This window comes from Pseudophryne corroboree, assembly GCF_028390025.1.
Source record: "Pseudophryne corroboree isolate aPseCor3 chromosome 3 unlocalized genomic scaffold, aPseCor3.hap2 SUPER_3_unloc_11, whole genome shotgun sequence".
Classification (NCBI taxonomy): Eukaryota; Metazoa; Chordata; class Amphibia; order Anura; family Myobatrachidae; genus Pseudophryne; species Pseudophryne corroboree.
The window spans coordinates 2,874,261-2,892,287 of NW_026967499.1; the positions used below are offsets into that span (position 1 = coordinate 2,874,261).

The window sequence follows — 18,027 nt, forward strand, 5'->3', positions numbered from 1 at the left end:
GTTATTTTGGCAAATTTAGGAGCCACCCGTGTTGTTGCAGAATCGTCAGTGAAAGAGCCACATTCTTCAACAACTGCTCCTTGGACCTCGCCTTTATGAGGAGATCGTCCAAGTACAGGATAATTGTGATTCCCTGCTTGCGCAGGAGAACCATCATTTCCGCCATTACTTTGGTGAAAATCCTCGGAGCCGTGGACAGACCAAACGGCAACGTCTGAAATTGGTAATGACAATCCTGTACCGCAAATCTTAGGTAAGTCTGATGCGGAGGAAATATGGGGACATGCAAGTATGCATCCTTTAAGTCGACCGATACCATAAAATCCCCCTCTTCCAGCGAGGAGATCACTGCACGTAGAGATTCCATCTTGAATTTGAATTTCTTTAGAAAGAAATTGAGGGATTTTAGGTTCAGAATCGGTCTGACTGAACCATCCGGCTTCGGGACCACGAACAGGCTCGAATAAAACTCCCCCCCCCCCCGCTGTGATGGGGGCACCGTGACAATCACTTGACTGTGACACAACTTTAGACAAAAAACAACAGGTGGATGTACTAGACACCCAATTCCCAGGCGCAGATACTAAATTAAATTCATTCACTTATATTGGGTGAACACCAGCTGCACAGACTAGGCTTTGCAAGAGCCTGAAATTACACTGAAATACAATAAAGATGTGTCTGTGCGCTTAGTGACTCCCAATACAGTGCTTTAGCACTATGTTTTAATAATGTTACACTTTGAATATATGGAGTGTCTTGAAATAAAGCAAGAGAACACAGCATTTCATATAGATTCAAAGTGAAACTGATTGTGAGTATTATTCAATTAAGATTCTAATTAAATAAACACAGGTGATTTGGAGCTTCTCATTAAGAGGTAGATAAAAAGCCATTATCCCACTGAGAAGCCAGTCTTGAGGAAGTCCCGAGAATTGACGGGACGAAACACGTTGACGTCATCACCCGTTTTTTCAACCGCTGATTGTGTCTTTGGCCGCTTCCGCCGCGTCTGCCCCTCTCAGCTGTGCCGGTTTCTGCAGCTCACTTCTTGCCGCATCCTCTGTGTCTGGCTACCGCTCACAGTGTGCATATCCACTGAGGACATCTACATCTACGGCTCACTGCGATTGTAGCCTTCTGAACGCTGCTCAGTGCAGCGCCGACAACTTGTGAAAGTCTCCACTATTACTACCGCTGTCTGTGTGCTTGTAAACGCTGCCCACCAACCGGGAACTCCAAAAGGTATATACCTTAAAACTAATCCTTGCACTTGTGCTATAGTGCTAAAGCGGAGGACATTCCCAGGAAAGGGTCATTATAACCCCGTGTGAACGGGCAAAAACACACCAGGAAAGACTAATCCTGCATTGGGACGCCAGTGACAGGTTATAGTGGAGACCTTTATAGTATCATCTATATATTACTAACTGGCATATAGTACAGGTTGAGTATCCCTTATCCAAAATGCTTGGGACCAGAGGAATTTTGGATATGGGATTTTTCCGTATTTTGGAATAATTGCATACCATAATGAGATATCATGGTGATGGGACCTAAATCTAAGCACAGAATGCATTTATGTCACATATACACCTTATACACACAGCCTGAAGGTCATTTATTTTATAACTTTGTGCATTAAACAAAGTGTGTCTACATTCACACAATTCATTTATGTTTCATATACACCTTATACACACAGCCTGAAGGTCATTTAATACAATATTTTTAATAACGGAGTATTAAACAAAGTTTGTGTACATTGAGCCATCAAAAAACAAAGGTTTCACTATCTCAGTCTCACTGAAAAAAGTCTGTATTTCGGAATATTCCGTATTTCGGAATATTTGGATATGAGATACTCAACCTGTAATGAGAAAAATGTGCCAATAACGGCAAATTAAACAGATGATTTATGGTTCTTACTAATTGGTTACCCTTGTATAAAATACGGGTTCAATCAATTAAGTAAAAGCGGCTTTATAATATTATATTAATTTATTAAATAAGGAATGCATTCCGGTTGAAATATATTAATAATTGAGCAGATACATTTTAATATATGTTTTAACAAATGTATTTATTTAAGTGTAATGTGAATTGATTCTAGTAAAAGAATATAATATAACAAGTCTCTTGGTTTTTTAGTAAAGGCAAATACTCACTTGTCATCGCTGTGACACAACTTTAGTATTGCAGAGCTTACTATTTCCCTTTCTAGAAGAGATGCTGGCAAGGCCGACTTGAAAAATCGGTGAGGGGGCACGTCTTGAAACTCCAATTTGTACCCTTGGGTTACTATTTCGACTATACAAGGGTCCAGGTCTGAGTGCACCCAGACCTGACTGAAAAGTTCGAGACGTGCCCCCACCAGTTCGGACTCCCTCAGAGGAGCCCCAGCGTCATGCGGTGGATTTGGCAGAAGCCGGGGAGGACTTCTGCTCTTGGGAACTTGCCACAGCTTGTGACCTTTTTCACCTTCCTCTCGTAGCAAGGAAAGAAGATCCTTGTCCTTTTTTGTATTTATTGGGCCGAAAGGACTGCATTTGATAGTGGGGCGTTTTCTTTTGCTGTGCAGGAACATAAGGCAGGAACGATGACTTACCCGCGGTAGCCGTAGATACTAGGTCAGTGAGGCCGTCGCCAAACAAGACCCTACCGTTAAATAGTAGAGACTCTATCACCTTCTTAGAGTCAGCGTCAGCATTCCATTGATGAATCCACAACGCTCTCCTTGCTGAGACTGCCATGGCATTGGCCCTTGATCCCAAAAGGCCAATATCCCTCACAGCTTCCTTTAAATACGCTGCAGCATCCCTGATGTGACCCAAAGTCAAAAGCACGCTATCCCTATCTAGGGAATCTACCTCAGATGACAAGTTATCTGCCCACCTTTCAATAGCGCTACTCACCCATGCCACAGCAACGGCAGGCCTGAGCAGTGACCCTGTACTGACATAAATGGATTTCAGGGTATTTTCCTGCTTAAGATCCGCAGGATCCTTTAGGGCTGCCGTGTCAGGGGACGGAAGCGCCACCTTTTTGGATACACTCGATAGAGCTTTGTCTACCGTGGGGATTGACTCCCACCTTTCCCTGTCCCCAGAGGGGAACGGATATGTCACTGGAATTCTTTTGGCAACCTGTATCTTTTTGTCAGGATTTTCCCAAGCCTTTTCAAAAAGAGCGTTCAGTTCATGAGAGGGAGGAAACGTCACCTCAGGTTTCTTTCCTTTATACATACAGACCCTAGTATCAGGGACAGCAGGGTCCTCAGTGATATGTAACACGTCTTTTATCGCCACGATCATGTACTGAATACTTTTAGCCAGCTTTGGATGTAATCTGGCATCACTATAGTCGACACTGGAATCAGAGTCTGTGTCGGTATATGTCTCTGCTATCTGGGTAACTGCACGTTTCTGTGACCCCGAATGGGTCTGGGCCTGTGACAAAGCATCTTCCATGGATTTCCTCCATGTCTGGTTCTTAGACTCAGATTTATCAAATCTCTTAGTCAACTTAGTCACGTTTGCGTTTAAAACACTCTCCATATATTCATCCAATCATCCGTCGGCGGTGCAGACACGGTCACTCTCACAGTATTTTCTGTCCCCACTCCAGCCTCCTCCTGGGAAAAGCATTCCGCCTCAGACATGTCGACACACACGTACCGACACCCACAACCACACTGGGATATAGGAGACAGACCCACAATAAAGCCTGTAAGAGAGACACAGAGAGCGTTCTGCCAGCTCACACCCAGCGCCTATCCCGGTACTGAGGCCAGTGACATGACTGCCCAGCCCTGTTAGCGCTTTATATATATACAAATAAGCACCAATTTATTTGTCTCCCCCCCCCCGTTTTGCACCCTGTTACTTGTACAGCCGTGTGGAGGACAGGGCCTGCGTCTCTGCAGCTTCTGAGGAGAGAAAATGGCGCTGGTCAGAGGTATGTGGGCTAAGCCCCGCCCACTACATGGCGCGCTTCAGTCCCGCTTAAATATGTTTATACTGGCGGGGGACCCTTATCTAGTGCCTGGGGCACTGTTATAACTCAAGGCAGTCTGATTTGAGGTGTTCATGCTGCCCAGGGCGCCCCTCCCTGCGCCCTGCACCCTGCAGTGCTGTGATATGTGTGGGAGCACGGAGCGCAGCGCGACACCTCTTCAGCCGTCACTGAAGTCTTCTGATCTTCTCATACTCATCTGGCTTCTATCTTCCGGCTCTGTGAGGGGGCGACGGCGCGGCTCTGGGAACAAGCAGCTAGGCGCACCGTAGTGATCGAACCCTCTGGAGCTAATGTTGTCCAGTAGCCTAAGAAGCAGAGCCCTTGAACTCTTAAGAAGTAGGTCTGCTTCTCTCCCCTCACTCCCACGATGCAGGGAGCCTGTAGCCAACAAATCTCCCTGAAAATAATAAACCTAACAAAAAGTATTTTCAGAGAAACTCAGGAGAGCTCCTCAGTGTGCATCCAGTCTCACTGGGCACAGAATCTAACTGGAGTGTGGAGCAGGGGCATAGAGGGAGGAGCCAGTTCACACCCATTCAAAGTCTTGTAGTGTGCCCATGTCTCTTGCGGATGACGTCTATACCCCATGGTTCTTGAAGCATCCCCAGCATCCTCTAGGACGTAGGAGAAAATAGATTTTAGAGTGGTCTCTATTTTCCTATCTGCCGGGTCCTTCACCGTAAGGGAGCCCGGAGCAGGGAGCACCGCCTTTTTAGAAAGGCGAGACACTGAGACGTCTACGGCTGGGGATTCTTCCCAGAATTTTCTGCCTTCAGGGGCAAAGGGGAAGGTATTCAGAAACCTTTTCGTCACCATGATATTTTTTATCTGGATTCTTCCAGGCTAGTTTAAATAAGTCATCCAATTCCGTGGAATCAGGGAATGTGACTTTTGGTTCCTTTTGAGGGAGGAAAAATGACTGCTGAGTACTTGCATCCCCCAGGAGGAGCTTTAACACCTCCCTAATAGCCAATACGAGGGGTTCAATACCCTGGATTGGGGTGGGATCCCCATCATCCTGTACATCATCATCAGTATCATATGATAGGAGTGCAGGTAGAGCAGGTTTCTGTGAAGCAGGCAGGGAGGGACGCTTAGCAGTAAGGCTACCCACTGCTTGTTGCAGTTCTTGTGTCTTGTTTGCAGTTGCAGTGAGCTGAGATGACATATCAGACATTATAGTTTTTATAGCCCCCAACCAGGGGGGCTCCGCATTCTCCCCCACATTAGTATCAGCATGAGATGACTGACTACACTGCTCACATGATACTGAGCTGGATGTGCTAGGAGAGAACCTGGCATTACACACACTGCAAGACTTCTGTTTTACCATAGTGTAGTAGAAAACAGTACAATATACACACACAATACAGCCTGATATGATATATGACAAGCCTGCCCTATTGCATGTGAGAGGAGACAGAGAAGAGAGGACTCCAGCGCACCCAATGGTGACCGGCCCCAGTGAGGCTGTCAGCGGTTGTTACATCTGTGTAACCACAATGAGATTCTTTATAAAACCCCACAGGGGATTATTGTGCACAACGATAGCGGCTCCCCCCACCCCTATACCCGGTACCAGTGTATACAGGGGCAGTTCTGGAGGAGCTGTGGAGGCTGCTGCAGCTCATGCAGAGGAAGACGCCAATATGCCGCTGAGCCCGCTCTAATGTAGCTCCGCCCCCTGCCATGGCGCCGGAGCTACTGCTGTATATTTATACTGGCCATGTCTCCTTATGTATGTACAACCTCACATAAATGCTTGGTTCACCTGTGTTTAGCCAGTCTCACGCAGGGGCTAGAGCGGGTCCCCCCCAGGAGGGACCCGTATGCCGCATCCGCGCTTCAGCCACACATTTGACTGGGGGACCCCCCTAGCGGGTCCCCCCGGTTGGTACTCACCACCGACGATCACCTTCAGGCATCTGTTAAGGGTGTGCGGACTGCTGCGGCTGCAACAGCCAAGGCGTCATGCCCCGCTGAACAAACAGCCCTCAGGATGGTGGTCCTGCAGCGGAGAAGCGGCTCTGCACCTCAGAAGGCCGGTGACCATCCCCCCCGTAGCTCCCACGGCGCAGGTATACTGTTACCCAAACACCAAACCGAAATCATTAAAAGTTAGAAATAAAAATGAAGGAAAACTCTGGAGCTGCAGAGTGTGCATCCTCTCCCGAGGGCTCTTTATCTAAACTGAGCTGTAGGAGGGGCATAGAGGGGAGGAGCCAGCACACCCAGTGAATAATTGTTAAAGTGCACTTGCTCCTTTGGACCCGTCTACACCCCATGGTACTAATTCTGTCCCCAATATCCCTTGTGGATGCTAGAGAAAAGTAGTTGGAGGAGAGGGTGGTCCACAGTGTACAATGCAGCAGAGAGGTGAAGGAGAATAAGCAGAGAGTAGTGACCATTGGATCTGGCAGCATGGAGGTCTTTGCAGACTTTAGCGAGGGCAGTATCAGTGGAGTGGAGAGGACGGAAGCCAGGCTGGAATGGGACAAGCAGTGAGTGTGAGGAAAGACAGGCGATTGTAGACTATACGCACAAGGAGTTAGGAGGAGAGAGATGGTCGATAGTTGGAGAGATACGTTAGATCAAGGGTAGGGTTTTTAAGAATCGGGAAAACAAGAGCATGCTTAAAGGCAGAGGGGGCAGTGTCTGATGAAAGGAAGAGATTGGAACAGGCAGAAGAAGCGGAGGAGGTGGGAGGTGATAGGGTCAAATGGGGAGTTGGAGGGGGTAAGGAACGGCCGAGGGCCATGACTTCCACACTAGATAGAGAAGAGAGATGTCAGAGTTGGTAGGAGGAAAGGAGAGGGTGGAAGTCAGGAAATGGAAGAGGGGGTTGCTCAGGGTCTGGTGGGATGTGATATCCTGCCATAGGGAGTTAATTCTGGATGGGAGGTAGGTGGCAAAGTCAAGAGCAGAGAGTGAGGGGGGGGGGGGGGGGGCGAGGAGCGAGTTGATAGTGGAAAAGGGGCGCCGGGGTTTGAGGACTGGGAGGAGATGAGGTTCTTGACGTAAAGGGACAGTAGGAATGCATTCGGAGTGCCAGGGTTGCGGTGTCACATCAGGTGAGGGGGATAAAAGGGGACAGGCAGGGGACGGCAGGTGAGGGGGATAGAAGGGGACAGGCAGGGGGCGGCAGGTGAGGGGGATAGAAGGGGACAGGCAGGGGGCGGCAGGTGAGGGGGATAGATGGGGACAAGCAGGGGGCGGCAGGTGAGGGGGATAGAAGGGGACAGGCAGGGGGCGGCAGGTGAGAAGGATAGAGAGGGACAGGCAGGGGGCGGCAGGTGAGGGGGATAGAAGGGGACAGGCAGGGGGCGGCAGGTGAGGGGGATAGAAGGGGACAGGCAGGGGGCGGCAGGTGAGGGGTATAGAAGGGGACAGGCAGGGGGCGGCAGGTGAGGGGGATAGAAGGGGACAGGCAGGGGGCGGCAGGTGAGGGGGATAGAAGGGGACAGGCAGGGGGCGGCAGGTGAGGGGGATAGATGGGGACAGGCAGGGGGCGGCAAGTGAGGGGGATAGAAGGGGACAGGCAGGGGGCGGCAGGTGAGGGGGATAGAAGAGGACAGGCAGGGGGCGGCAGGTGAGGGGGATAGAAGGGGACAGGCAGGGGGCGGCAGGTGAGGGGTATAGAAGGGGACAAGCAGGGGGCGGCAGGTGAGGGGGATAGAAGGGGACAGGCAGGGGGCGGCAGGTGAGGGGGATAGAAGGGGACAGGCAGGGGACATCAGATGAGGGGGATAGAAGAGGACAGGCAGGGGACGGCAGGTGAGGGGGATAGAAGAACACAGGCAGGGGGCGGCAGGTGAGGGGGATAGAAGGGTATGGGAGGAAGTCAGGGGGCAGCAGGGAAGGGGGGTATGTGTGTATACTGTCTACCCTATGTGTGTATACCGCCCCCCTACGTGTGTATACCGCCCCCCTTCGTGTGTATACCGCCCCCCCTACATGTAAATACCGACCCCTACGTGTAAATACCACCACCCTACGTGTCAATACCGCCCCCTATGTGTAAATACCGCCCCCCTGTGTGTATACTGTCCTCGTTTGTGTGTATAACACCCCCTATGTGTGTACACCGCCCCCATGTGTGTACACCACCCCGTGTGTGTATACTGTCCCCCTATGTGTAAAAACCGCCCCCCCCTGTTTAAATACCGCCTCCTATATGTAAATATCACCCCCTATGTGTGTATACTGCCCCCCTATGTGTGTATACCGTTACCCGTATGTGTGTATACCGCCCCCTATGTGTATATACCGCCCCCTATGTGTATATACCGCACCCTATGTGTGTATACCACCCCCCTATGTGTGTATATCACTCCCCTATGTGTGTATATCGCCCCCCTATGTGTGTATACCGCCCCCCTATGTGTATATTCCTTCCCACTGTGTATACCGTCCCCCTATGTGTATACCGTCTCCCTATGTGTAAATACCGGCCCCCTACGTGTGTATACCGTTCACCCTACGTGTGTATACCGTTCCCCCTATGTGTGTATACTGCCCCCCATGTGTGTATACCGTCCCCCATGTGTGTATACCGCCCCCCTATGTGTGTATACCAACCTCCTATATGTGTATACCAACCTCCTATATGTGTATACCAACATCCTATGTGTTTATACCGCCCCATGTGTATACCGCCCCCTATGTGTGTATACTGCCCCCTATGTACACCCCCCCAATGTGTATATACCGCCCCTATGTGTGTATACCACCCCCCATGTGTATATACCGCCCCCTATATGTGTATACCGTCCCCTATTTGTATATACCGCCCCCTATGTGTAACAACCTTGTATCACCAGTGACATCAGTATGTGCACCACAGGCTGCTCCTCTTGTATAAAATAATAACAGGACACCACAGGCTGCTCCCTCCTGTATAGTAATAATAACAGGACACCACAGGCTGCTCCCCCTGTATCATAATAATAATAACAGGACACCACAGGCTGCTCCCCTGTATCATAATAATAATAATAACAACAACAACAACAACAACTGGACACTACAGGCTACTCCCCCTGTATACCTGATCTCCACGGACACTGGGACTCTGCGAGGCTGCAGCAGTCGATGAAAACTCACTTCCTGTATGTGGAACGCACATTCCTGAAGTTTTCCCAATATGTCCTCAGTGCAGGAGGCCGGCGGCCATTTTCTTGTAGACCAGTCCGGCAGCAGCAATAGGTTCCCTGGCCGTGTTGTGACGTCAGGAGCGGCGGCCATTTTCCCCTGGTCTGAGCTCCGCCTTCCTTCTATCATTCCCACAAGGCAGCAGGAGCAGAGAGCAGCCATTGCTGTGTCTGGCAGCAGGTAATGATATTATTATTATTATTCTATAGGCTGAGCAGCTCTGGTGTCAGGTTCTGTACTACAGGGGGAGCAGCCTCTGGTGCCTTGTTATAGTGCAGCTGCAGCAGCCTCTGGTGCTGCATTATCCCTCCTGTACAGGTGGCTGACACTCTAGTGTCCTATTACTGTAATACAGGTGGTACAGACCCCGCCGTTACCGTAATACAGGTGGTGCAGACCCCGCCATTACCGTAATACAGGTGGTACAGACCTCGCCGTTACCGTAATACAGGAGGTGCAGACCCCGCCGTTACCGTAATACAGGTGGCGCAGACCCCGCCATTACCATAATACAGGTGGCGAAGACCCCGCCGTTACCGTAATACAGGTGGTGCAGACCCCACCGTTACCGTAATACAGGTGGCTCAGGCCCCGCAGTTACCGTAATACAGGTGGCACAGAGCCCGTCGTTACCGTCACACAGGTGGCGCGGACCCCGTCGTTACCGTGACACAGGTGGCGCGGACCCCGCCGTTACCGTGACACAGATGGTGCGGACCCCGCCGTTACCGTGATACGCGTGACGCGGACCCCGCCGTCACCGCGTGAAACAGGTGGCGCGGACCCTGCCATTACAGTGATACAGGTGGCGCTGACCCCGCCATTACCGTGATACAGGTGGCGCGGACCCCGCCGTTACCGTAATTCAGCTGGCGCGTACCCCACCATTACTGTAATACAGGTGGCGCAGACCCCGCCTTTACAGTAATACAGGTGGCGCAGACCCCGTCGTTACCGTAATACATGTGGCGCAGACCTTGCCATTACCGTAATTCTATACACGGGACATCACAGGTGTTGTGTCCTGTGGCATTGTGCTGTACAGGGGGAGCGGCCTGTGTTGTCATAGTATACAGGAGGAGCAGCGTGTGTTGTCATAATATACAGAGGCAGCGGCCTGTGCTGTCATAATATACAGGGGTAGCATCCTGTGCTGTCATAGTATACAGGGGGAGTGGCCTGTGTTGTCATAATATACAGGGGTAACATCTTGTGTTGTCATAGTATACAGGAGGAGCAGCCTGTGTTGCAATAATATACAGGGGTAGCATCCTGTCTTGTCATAATAGACAGGGGGAGCAGCCTGTTGTGTCCTGTTGTTATTATTGTTATACAGGAGGATCAGCCTGTTGTGTCCTGTTATAATTATTATTATTATTATTATTATTATAATACAGGAGGAGCAGCCTATGGTGCCCTGTTATTATTATACAGAGGGAGCAGCCTGTGGTGTTCAGTTATTATTTTTATACAGGAAGAGCAGCCTGTGGTATCCTGTTTTTATACAGTAGGAGCAGCCTGTGGTGTCCTGTTATTATTATACACGGGAAGCATTATTATTATTATACAGGGGGAGTAGCCTGTGGTGTGCCTTTGTTGTTGTTGTTGTTGTTATTATAATACAGGGGAGCAGCCTGTGGTGTCCTGTTATTTTTATTATTATACAGGAGGAGTAGCCTTTGTTGTCCTATTATTAATATTATAAAGAAGGATAGCTAGTGGGGTCCACTTATTAATATTATTATTATTATAATACAGGCGCAGCAGCCTGTGGTGTCCTGTCATTATTATTAGTATAATATATTGGTGGTGATGTCACAGTGACATCATTAATATCTATAGTAATAATACAGGGACGTGAGTGGGAGGTGAGAGGATCTGGGAGTGTTACAGTGACATCACTTATATCTATAGTAATAATGCAGGGACATGACTGGGGAGGTGAGGGAATCTGGGATTGTCATGGTGACATCACTTATTTCTTTTTCATCCACTAGGGGGCACTGTAGTACTCCTTGGGATATGGACGGTGCGATAGCAGGGATAGGAACATTGAAATATTTAAATGTGTAACCCTCTTCCCACCTCCATACTCCCAAGATGCCTCAGTGTTTTTTGTGCCTTCACCAGGGAAGGTCGCATCCTGGAGTCATTCCAGGGTTTACTTTTAATTTTTCTAAGTATTTCCACTCCATGTGCGGGGAAAGTGATTTGCACGAGCTGCTTACTAAGGTATAGCTTTACTGGCTCAAACTCCCTCGCTTTCCGGCTCCCACCAGCGGTCAGACACATACTGCCACTGGGCGCCTGCGTCGCTCCACACCTGCCCACTCCCCGGCACCCGGCAGCGCAGCTCCAAACAGCGCTACCACTGGCCTCTACAATCTGCCCCTCTAGACAACTGGGAAGCGGCTCCCAGCAGCGGTCACATAATGCTGCCGCTGGGCACCTGTCAGGCTACATCTCACCGCTCCAGAGAAGCGGCTCCCGGCAACGCGGCTCCCAGCAGCGGACAGATCACACTGCCGCCACTGGACGCCCGTCACATTACACATCTACCCGCTCTCCGGCTTCCACCAGCGCACAGACCACTTTGGGTAGCTGCTGCTGCTGCTGGGCACCGCCACTCAGAGCCGGCGCTTGGTATACATTGCGGAGGGGTGGGGGGGTGGAAGAAGCTAGGCGCGGCTCACTGCTTTAAGCATTGCTGGAGGTCATGGTGGTCCCTAGTTCAGCCGTTCCCTTAAATATAAGGTATGGTGGCCAGGGCTATAAGGGACAGAACAGGCTATTAAGCCTAGGTTATTAGTGCTTTTGGGGATACATAGGTTATAGTCAGATGCACATGCTGGGACGCCGTTTTCACACAAAGGTTACACACCTACTTCTTGCTTCTTCCTACAGCACTATGTCAGTCCTACAACACAATGCTACTGGAGGGGGCAGGGGTGTTTAGTAGGTGGCACAGTGACCATCATAGATTTCCTCTATGACACAGTGCACGCGGTATTATAGACACTACAGTTATTTTCACTGAGTTGTGCGGACGTTGTCTCACTGTATTATTGTCTGTCTGCATGACAATATGAGAAACAGCAGCATGTCTGTGATAACTGTGAGAATGCCTGATTTGCAGTCAGAGTTGTCCGCTGCATGAAAAGACCGTGAGGCGGCTAAGTCTGATTCACGGGTAACACTGTGTGAGCAGCCAATGTGGGTGTGACAGGACGGTCCCGAACGAAAGCACTCGCCGCTTTCGCGTCCCGTCTCCTGCGCACAGAATGGAGGGTTAGGTCACACGAGGCCTGACCACATAGGGGATTCCCGCGTACCGTCAGTAACCGCCTGTTACTGACTCCACCCACTGCGTTGTGGGCGGGTTTATGCTGCCACCACCAAACTCCTAACCTGCCGTGGCGTTTGGAACCACATTTCTGCTCTGTATGTGCCGACGCCTTGTCTTACCACACCTGTGTGGTGTTGACAAATCCCCACTAGCCACTTGCTAGGCCTCTACCGGTAGTTGGCGGAAGGTGGAACTTGGAGACGCTAGATGCTTTCCTGGACAGCCGGAGGACGGGGCTATGGTTGGCATAACCCTGTAGGTCACAAGATGAAGCAATCTTCTTGAGGCAGATGTTTATTTGCTCAATAATAGCCTTAAAAAAGACTCATCCCTATTGCTAGGGACAACAGCATACAACAAGATGTTCTAGCAGAAAAAAGATGGTACAATACAATACAATGGGGCAGCAGCCCTCCTTTTATCCTACTCCAATAGACATTACCACAGGGGGTAAGCCCGCCCTGTGGTGTACAACCAATCAGTGTTTACCCATGGGCTGTGCGTGCCTTGGTCACATGCACAGCTAACATTGTTCCCTATGGACAGTGGGGAGTGGTCGTTCTCCTTTGCTTGTCCCATCCTGGAGGATCAGGATACGCCCCAGTGCCGTTCAGTCTAGGCTGGGGGAAGTTTTCTTGCCTAAACTGACTTCCAGAAACCTGCCCGGGACCTAGCCCACTGCCTGCAGCCTGGATTTGGGCTCCAGAGCTGGGCAGCCTAGCGTCCAGGTTTCCTGGACACTACGGGTGATCTCCTCCATGGAGCTCCAGAAAACCACTCAGCTTGTTTCAAAGCTGAGCTTCTCTCTCTCCCAATGCCCCTTTCAAGAGTGAGGCTGGAAGGGAAAGTATTCCGTTTTTGGGGAAAAGGTCTGGGAGAATCCATCAGCATGCACACAACCAAGTAAGTGCAATTTACATTTAAATACATTTCATTTAAACACATGTGTTTCCCTTTAAATCTACACTGAGCCTGTGCCCTGCACAGGCTCCACATTCCCAGGCATTGCAGTGCCTCATAACACAATATATATGTTATTGCATTTAAATCAATGTTTTTATTCTGGTTTTAACTACAGCGCTGGGCTTCCCTAGCCCTGCAGCCTGGCTGCTGGGGCTCTCTCTCAGTGCTGGAGGTATGGGGCTTGGTTCCCCCATCCTCCAGCCTGCCACTGGGGTCCAGGGAGCTGGCTCTCCCTGTCCCCCCCTGATCTGAAGTCCGGTGGCTCAGGATGCTTGTCCCGGCCGCCGCAGCTCTGTGTCCCCCTGCCACTAGGGAGCCAGCTAGCCCGGACCCCCTGAGCGGCGCACTCTGGTGCCCTCACCGCACAGGGAGCCGGCTAGCCCGGTCCCCTGTGTGCGGCGCTGTATCCGGTGCCCTCGCAGCAGCGTCCGGCGGGGAGCCGGGCTGCGGCGCACCCCCCTTGCCGCCCAGCAGCCCGGGACGTTCGTCTCGGCTGCCGCGGCTGGCCACCTCCGATGGGCTGAGGCAACCACAGAGCGAGCTGCAGCGGGAGCTGAGCTCCCACCCGCAGCGGCTCACCCTTCTCCCCCGGCGCACACACAGCTCCCGGACTCCGGCGGCGCACACCTGATGGCTGCAGCGGGAACTGATCTCACGGCTGCAGCGGTTCCCCTCTCCCCCGGCGCGCACACTCTGCTCAGCGCGCCGGGGGCTGCCCTCACTGCCGTGGTCGCCAGAGAGGTCCGGGACCATGGCACACCTTTAAAATACAGTTTTAAAAGCATTTTAAACACCTGACGCCTAGCGCCCTATACTTTTTAAATATGGCGCCAAGCGCCCATTGTCCTTATAATGGTGCCGGGCACTAGGGGTTAACCCCTTCAGTGCTGCAGCGGCCATTGTCCACGTGGGCTGGGGGTCTCTCCGTCCACACTTTTTCCCCCCCATTCAAGCGGGTCAACCAGGGACCCATGTCCCAACGATTTGGTCCCTGGTCCCGCAGTCCTTAATGGGGTTACCGGGAGTTCTTTGGGGGTTCAGGCTCCTCCTGACGTGACAGTCCATCCGCATTGCTATGAGCCTTGCCTTGCTTGTGGATAATATGAAAGTCATAAACCTGAAGAGCAAGGCTCCACCGCAACAGTCTGCCGTTTTCCCCTGTGGTGTGCTGAAGCCACAGTAATGGATTGTGGTCCGTTACCACCGTAAAATGGCGGCCATACAAATAGGACTGAAACTTCTTCACAGCCCAAACAATAGCCAAACACTCTTTTTCAATTGTGGCATAACCCACCTCCCGCGGTAGCAGCTTTCTGCTCAAATAGTCCACCGGGTGCTCCTGTCCATCCGGCCCCTCCTGGCTCAGTACTGCCCCAAGTCCGTACTGTGACGCATCAGTCTATACAACAAAGTTGTTACTATAGTCCAGTGCCATCAGTACTGGGGCTTGTACTAGAGCTGTTTTCAACGACTGGAATGCCAACTCACATGCGGTCGTCCAGTCAACTAACTTGGAGAGTTTCTTCTTAGTCAGATCAGTCAGGGGTTTGGCCACGGAACTAAAGTCAGGGACAAAATGTCTGTAGTACCCTGCAATCCCTAAGGAAGCCAGGACCTGTCTCTGGGTTGTGGGCCGGGGCCAGTTGCGGATTGCCTCCACCTTCGCTGGTTCAGGCTTCACCTTGCCTCCCCCCACACGGTGTCCCAGGTACTCTACCTCTGACATCCCCATTTGGCACTTGTCTGCCCTGATGGTCAGACCTGCCCACGTGCCTCAGGTGCTCTTCCTAGGTTCGGCTGAAGACAGCAATATCATCCAAGTAGGCCTGGGCGAACTCTCTGAACCCCTTCAGCAGGTCATCGACCACACTCTGGAAGGTGGCTGGCGCATTCTTCATCCCAAATGGCATGGTTTTGAACTCAAACAAGCCACAGGAGGTGATGAAGGTGGACCGTTCCTGAGCCTCGGGAGTCATTGGTATCTGCCAATACCCCTTGCTCAGGTCGAACGTAGAGATGTATTTCGCTCCAGCCAACTCGTCTAACAGTGCGTCAATGCGGGGTAGGGGATAGGCGTCGGATTTGGTCACTTCGTTCTACCGGCGGTAGTATATGCATAACCTGGTTGTCCGGTCCTTCTTGGGAACCAGTACAACGGAGGCGGCCCAGGGACTGTTGGAGCGCGTGATTACGCCTAGCACTAACATCTCCTGCACCTCTTGGTAGATACTCGCCTGCGCCTCTGGTGAGTCCCGATATGCGGGTTGCCGAATCGGCCTGTTCTCGCCAGTGTCTACATGATAGGCATGTAGGGAAGTCAGGCCGGGCTTCCTGCTGAACTGGGCCTCAAAGGACTGCAGCACTGACTCCAGCTGCTCCCTCTTGGGGTTACCAAGCTCACTGCTCCAGCTAACTTCCTCTACACCACCCTCACCCTTGGCATCCGCGAGGAGGTCAGGAATGGAATCCTTTCCTGGTTCCTCCATCGGCAGGCAGCACACAACGGCTACCGACTCCACACGCTCGTGATATGCCTTTAACATGTTTTCATGGTAGATACGCTGCCTTCTACCATCGCTGTCAAATGACACTACGTAGGTGATGTCGCTTAGGCATTTTGCGACCGTGTACGGTCCTGCCCAGGCAGCCTGGAGCTTGTTCTGACGTGTGGGCACCAGAACCAGCACCTTCTGCCCTACTCCAAAGACCCGAGCACGCGCACCCTGGTCATACCAAGTCTTCTGCTTGGTCTGTGCTTCCGCATGCGCTAGTCCCATGAGATTCTCTAACCGATCTCTGAGCTTCAACACATACTCCACCACGGACTCATCCTGGTGAATCAGCTCCCCCTCCCAAGACTCCCGGAACAGGTCGAGAGGTCCACGGACTCTGCGGCCATATAGTAACTCGAAGGACGAGAATCTGGTTGACTCCTGGGGCACTTCCCGATATGCAAACAGGAGGTGCGGCAGGTATCGCTCCCAGTCTCCCCCTCCGAAGTCACAAATGCCCATAGCATCTGCTTCAGAGTGCCATTAAATCTCTCGCAAAGTCCGTTAGTCTGGGGATGATAGGGGGCAGTGCGGAGTTGACGCACTCCGCACCTCGCCCAGAGACACTGGACCAGATATCTCATGAACTGCGTCCCTTGATCAGTTAGGATCTCACTGGGGAACCGTACTCTACTAACTATGCCTAGCAGAGCATCCGCTACCTTTTCCACAGTGATGGCGGACAGAGCCACAGCCTCTGGATACCGGGTAGCATAATCCACCACGGTGAGGATGTATGTCTTCCCCGATCTACTGGGCACAGGTAGGGGACCTACTATGTCCACGGCCACTCGGAAAGGTTCCCCGACTATTGGCAAAGACCTTAGGGGAGCCCGAGCACTGGAGCGTCCAAGCCGTTGGCATACATCACAGGACTTACGGTAGGTCCGGACGTCATCCGACACTCCGGGCCAAAAAAAGATCTGCGTCAGGCACCTCGGTGTTCGGTCCCTCCCCTGGTATCCCGCCAAGGGAATTTTGTGTGCAGCTGACATCAGTTGCTCCCGAAAGCTCCTGGGAACCACCAGTTGAACTTGCTCCCGCACCGGCCTATCCCCTTCTACCTTGGCTACCCGGTACAGTAACCCTTTCCACCAGGTCACACTCCCAGCCCCATCCCAGCAAGGCCACGGCCAGCTTGGCGCCTCATACCTTCCAGGGATGGGTCAGAGAGCTGAGCTTCCCTAAACTCCTGCCTGCGGCCCTCACTTTCTCCTAAGTCTGGACACTCTACAAGGGGAATATTGGGGTGAGTCAAGTTGGGGTCAGTCATGGTAGGGTCGGGGTGGTCACTCATACTCACCGCCGGAGTTGGCAAACCACTAGGGACAGGAGCATCACTGGGCACCCCCACAGGATTCAACAAACTGGAACCGACATCCTCTGCGTTGCTAGGGGACGTAGGCCCACCAGAGGCAAGGGGCAGATGTGCTGATCTGGCCGCTGTGGTCTTTTCCTCTGGGATGGCTGATGCTGTGGTTGGCGTCAGTTCAGCCGCTGTGGTCTTTTCCTCTGGGCTGGGCTGTGCTGGCAGAGACGAGGAAGACTGTAGTCTGGCTGCTTGACTCCGGGTGATGGCGTTCGCAAGGCAGTAACGATTCCTCCACCGAGATCATTCCCCAAGAATACATCAGTTGGGAGGCCATCCATTACGGCAACATCTCTTAGCTCTTGTCCAGCTCCCCAGTCGAGGTAGACTCTGGCCATGGGCACTTCTCGCTCCAGCCCATCGGCCACTGTAACTTTTGCAGTGCAAACCTGCAGTACTGCAGCAGGATCGATAAGGTGGGGGCTTACAACAGTTATGGAGGCCCCAGAGTCTCTTAAGCCTTCGCCCTGCAGGGACCCCACTTGGACCGGCTGCAGGTGCCGCCACATATTTGGTGGGGGCTTCTTAGCCATACAGGTGACTCTTTCCGCAGAGTCCACCTGTTTCTCGCCACACTCCATCGGACTGACTGGAGGGGGTACAGTCTCTGGAGGCTCATCTCCACGGGT

The 18,027-nt window shown here is 51.9% G+C and overlaps 3 protein-coding genes across 4 annotated transcripts in view; 2 read left to right on the forward strand and 1 right to left on the reverse strand.

Moving 5' to 3' along the window:
* LOC134983261 (zinc finger protein ZFP2-like) overlaps window positions 1-9,142 on the reverse strand; it is a 77,861-nt gene extending 68,719 nt beyond the window's left edge. The window contains exon 1 of the mRNA XM_063948985.1: window positions 9,065-9,142. Within this exon, the coding sequence (XP_063805055.1) occupies window positions 9,065-9,142 (78 nt within the window). The remainder of the gene's footprint in view (window positions 1-9,064) is intronic.
* The window catches only part of LOC134983294 (oocyte zinc finger protein XlCOF7.1-like), a 223,708-nt gene that overhangs the window by 144,309 nt on the left and 61,372 nt on the right, over window positions 1-18,027 (forward strand). The window lies entirely within an intron of this gene.
* The window catches only part of LOC134983285 (gastrula zinc finger protein XlCGF26.1-like), a 53,700-nt gene continuing 44,972 nt past the window's right edge, over window positions 9,300-18,027 (forward strand). For both annotated transcript variants that reach the window (XM_063949004.1, XM_063949005.1), the window contains exon 1: window positions 9,300-9,348. The gene's annotated coding sequence lies outside the window, so the exon portion shown is untranslated. The remainder of the gene's footprint in view (window positions 9,349-18,027) is intronic.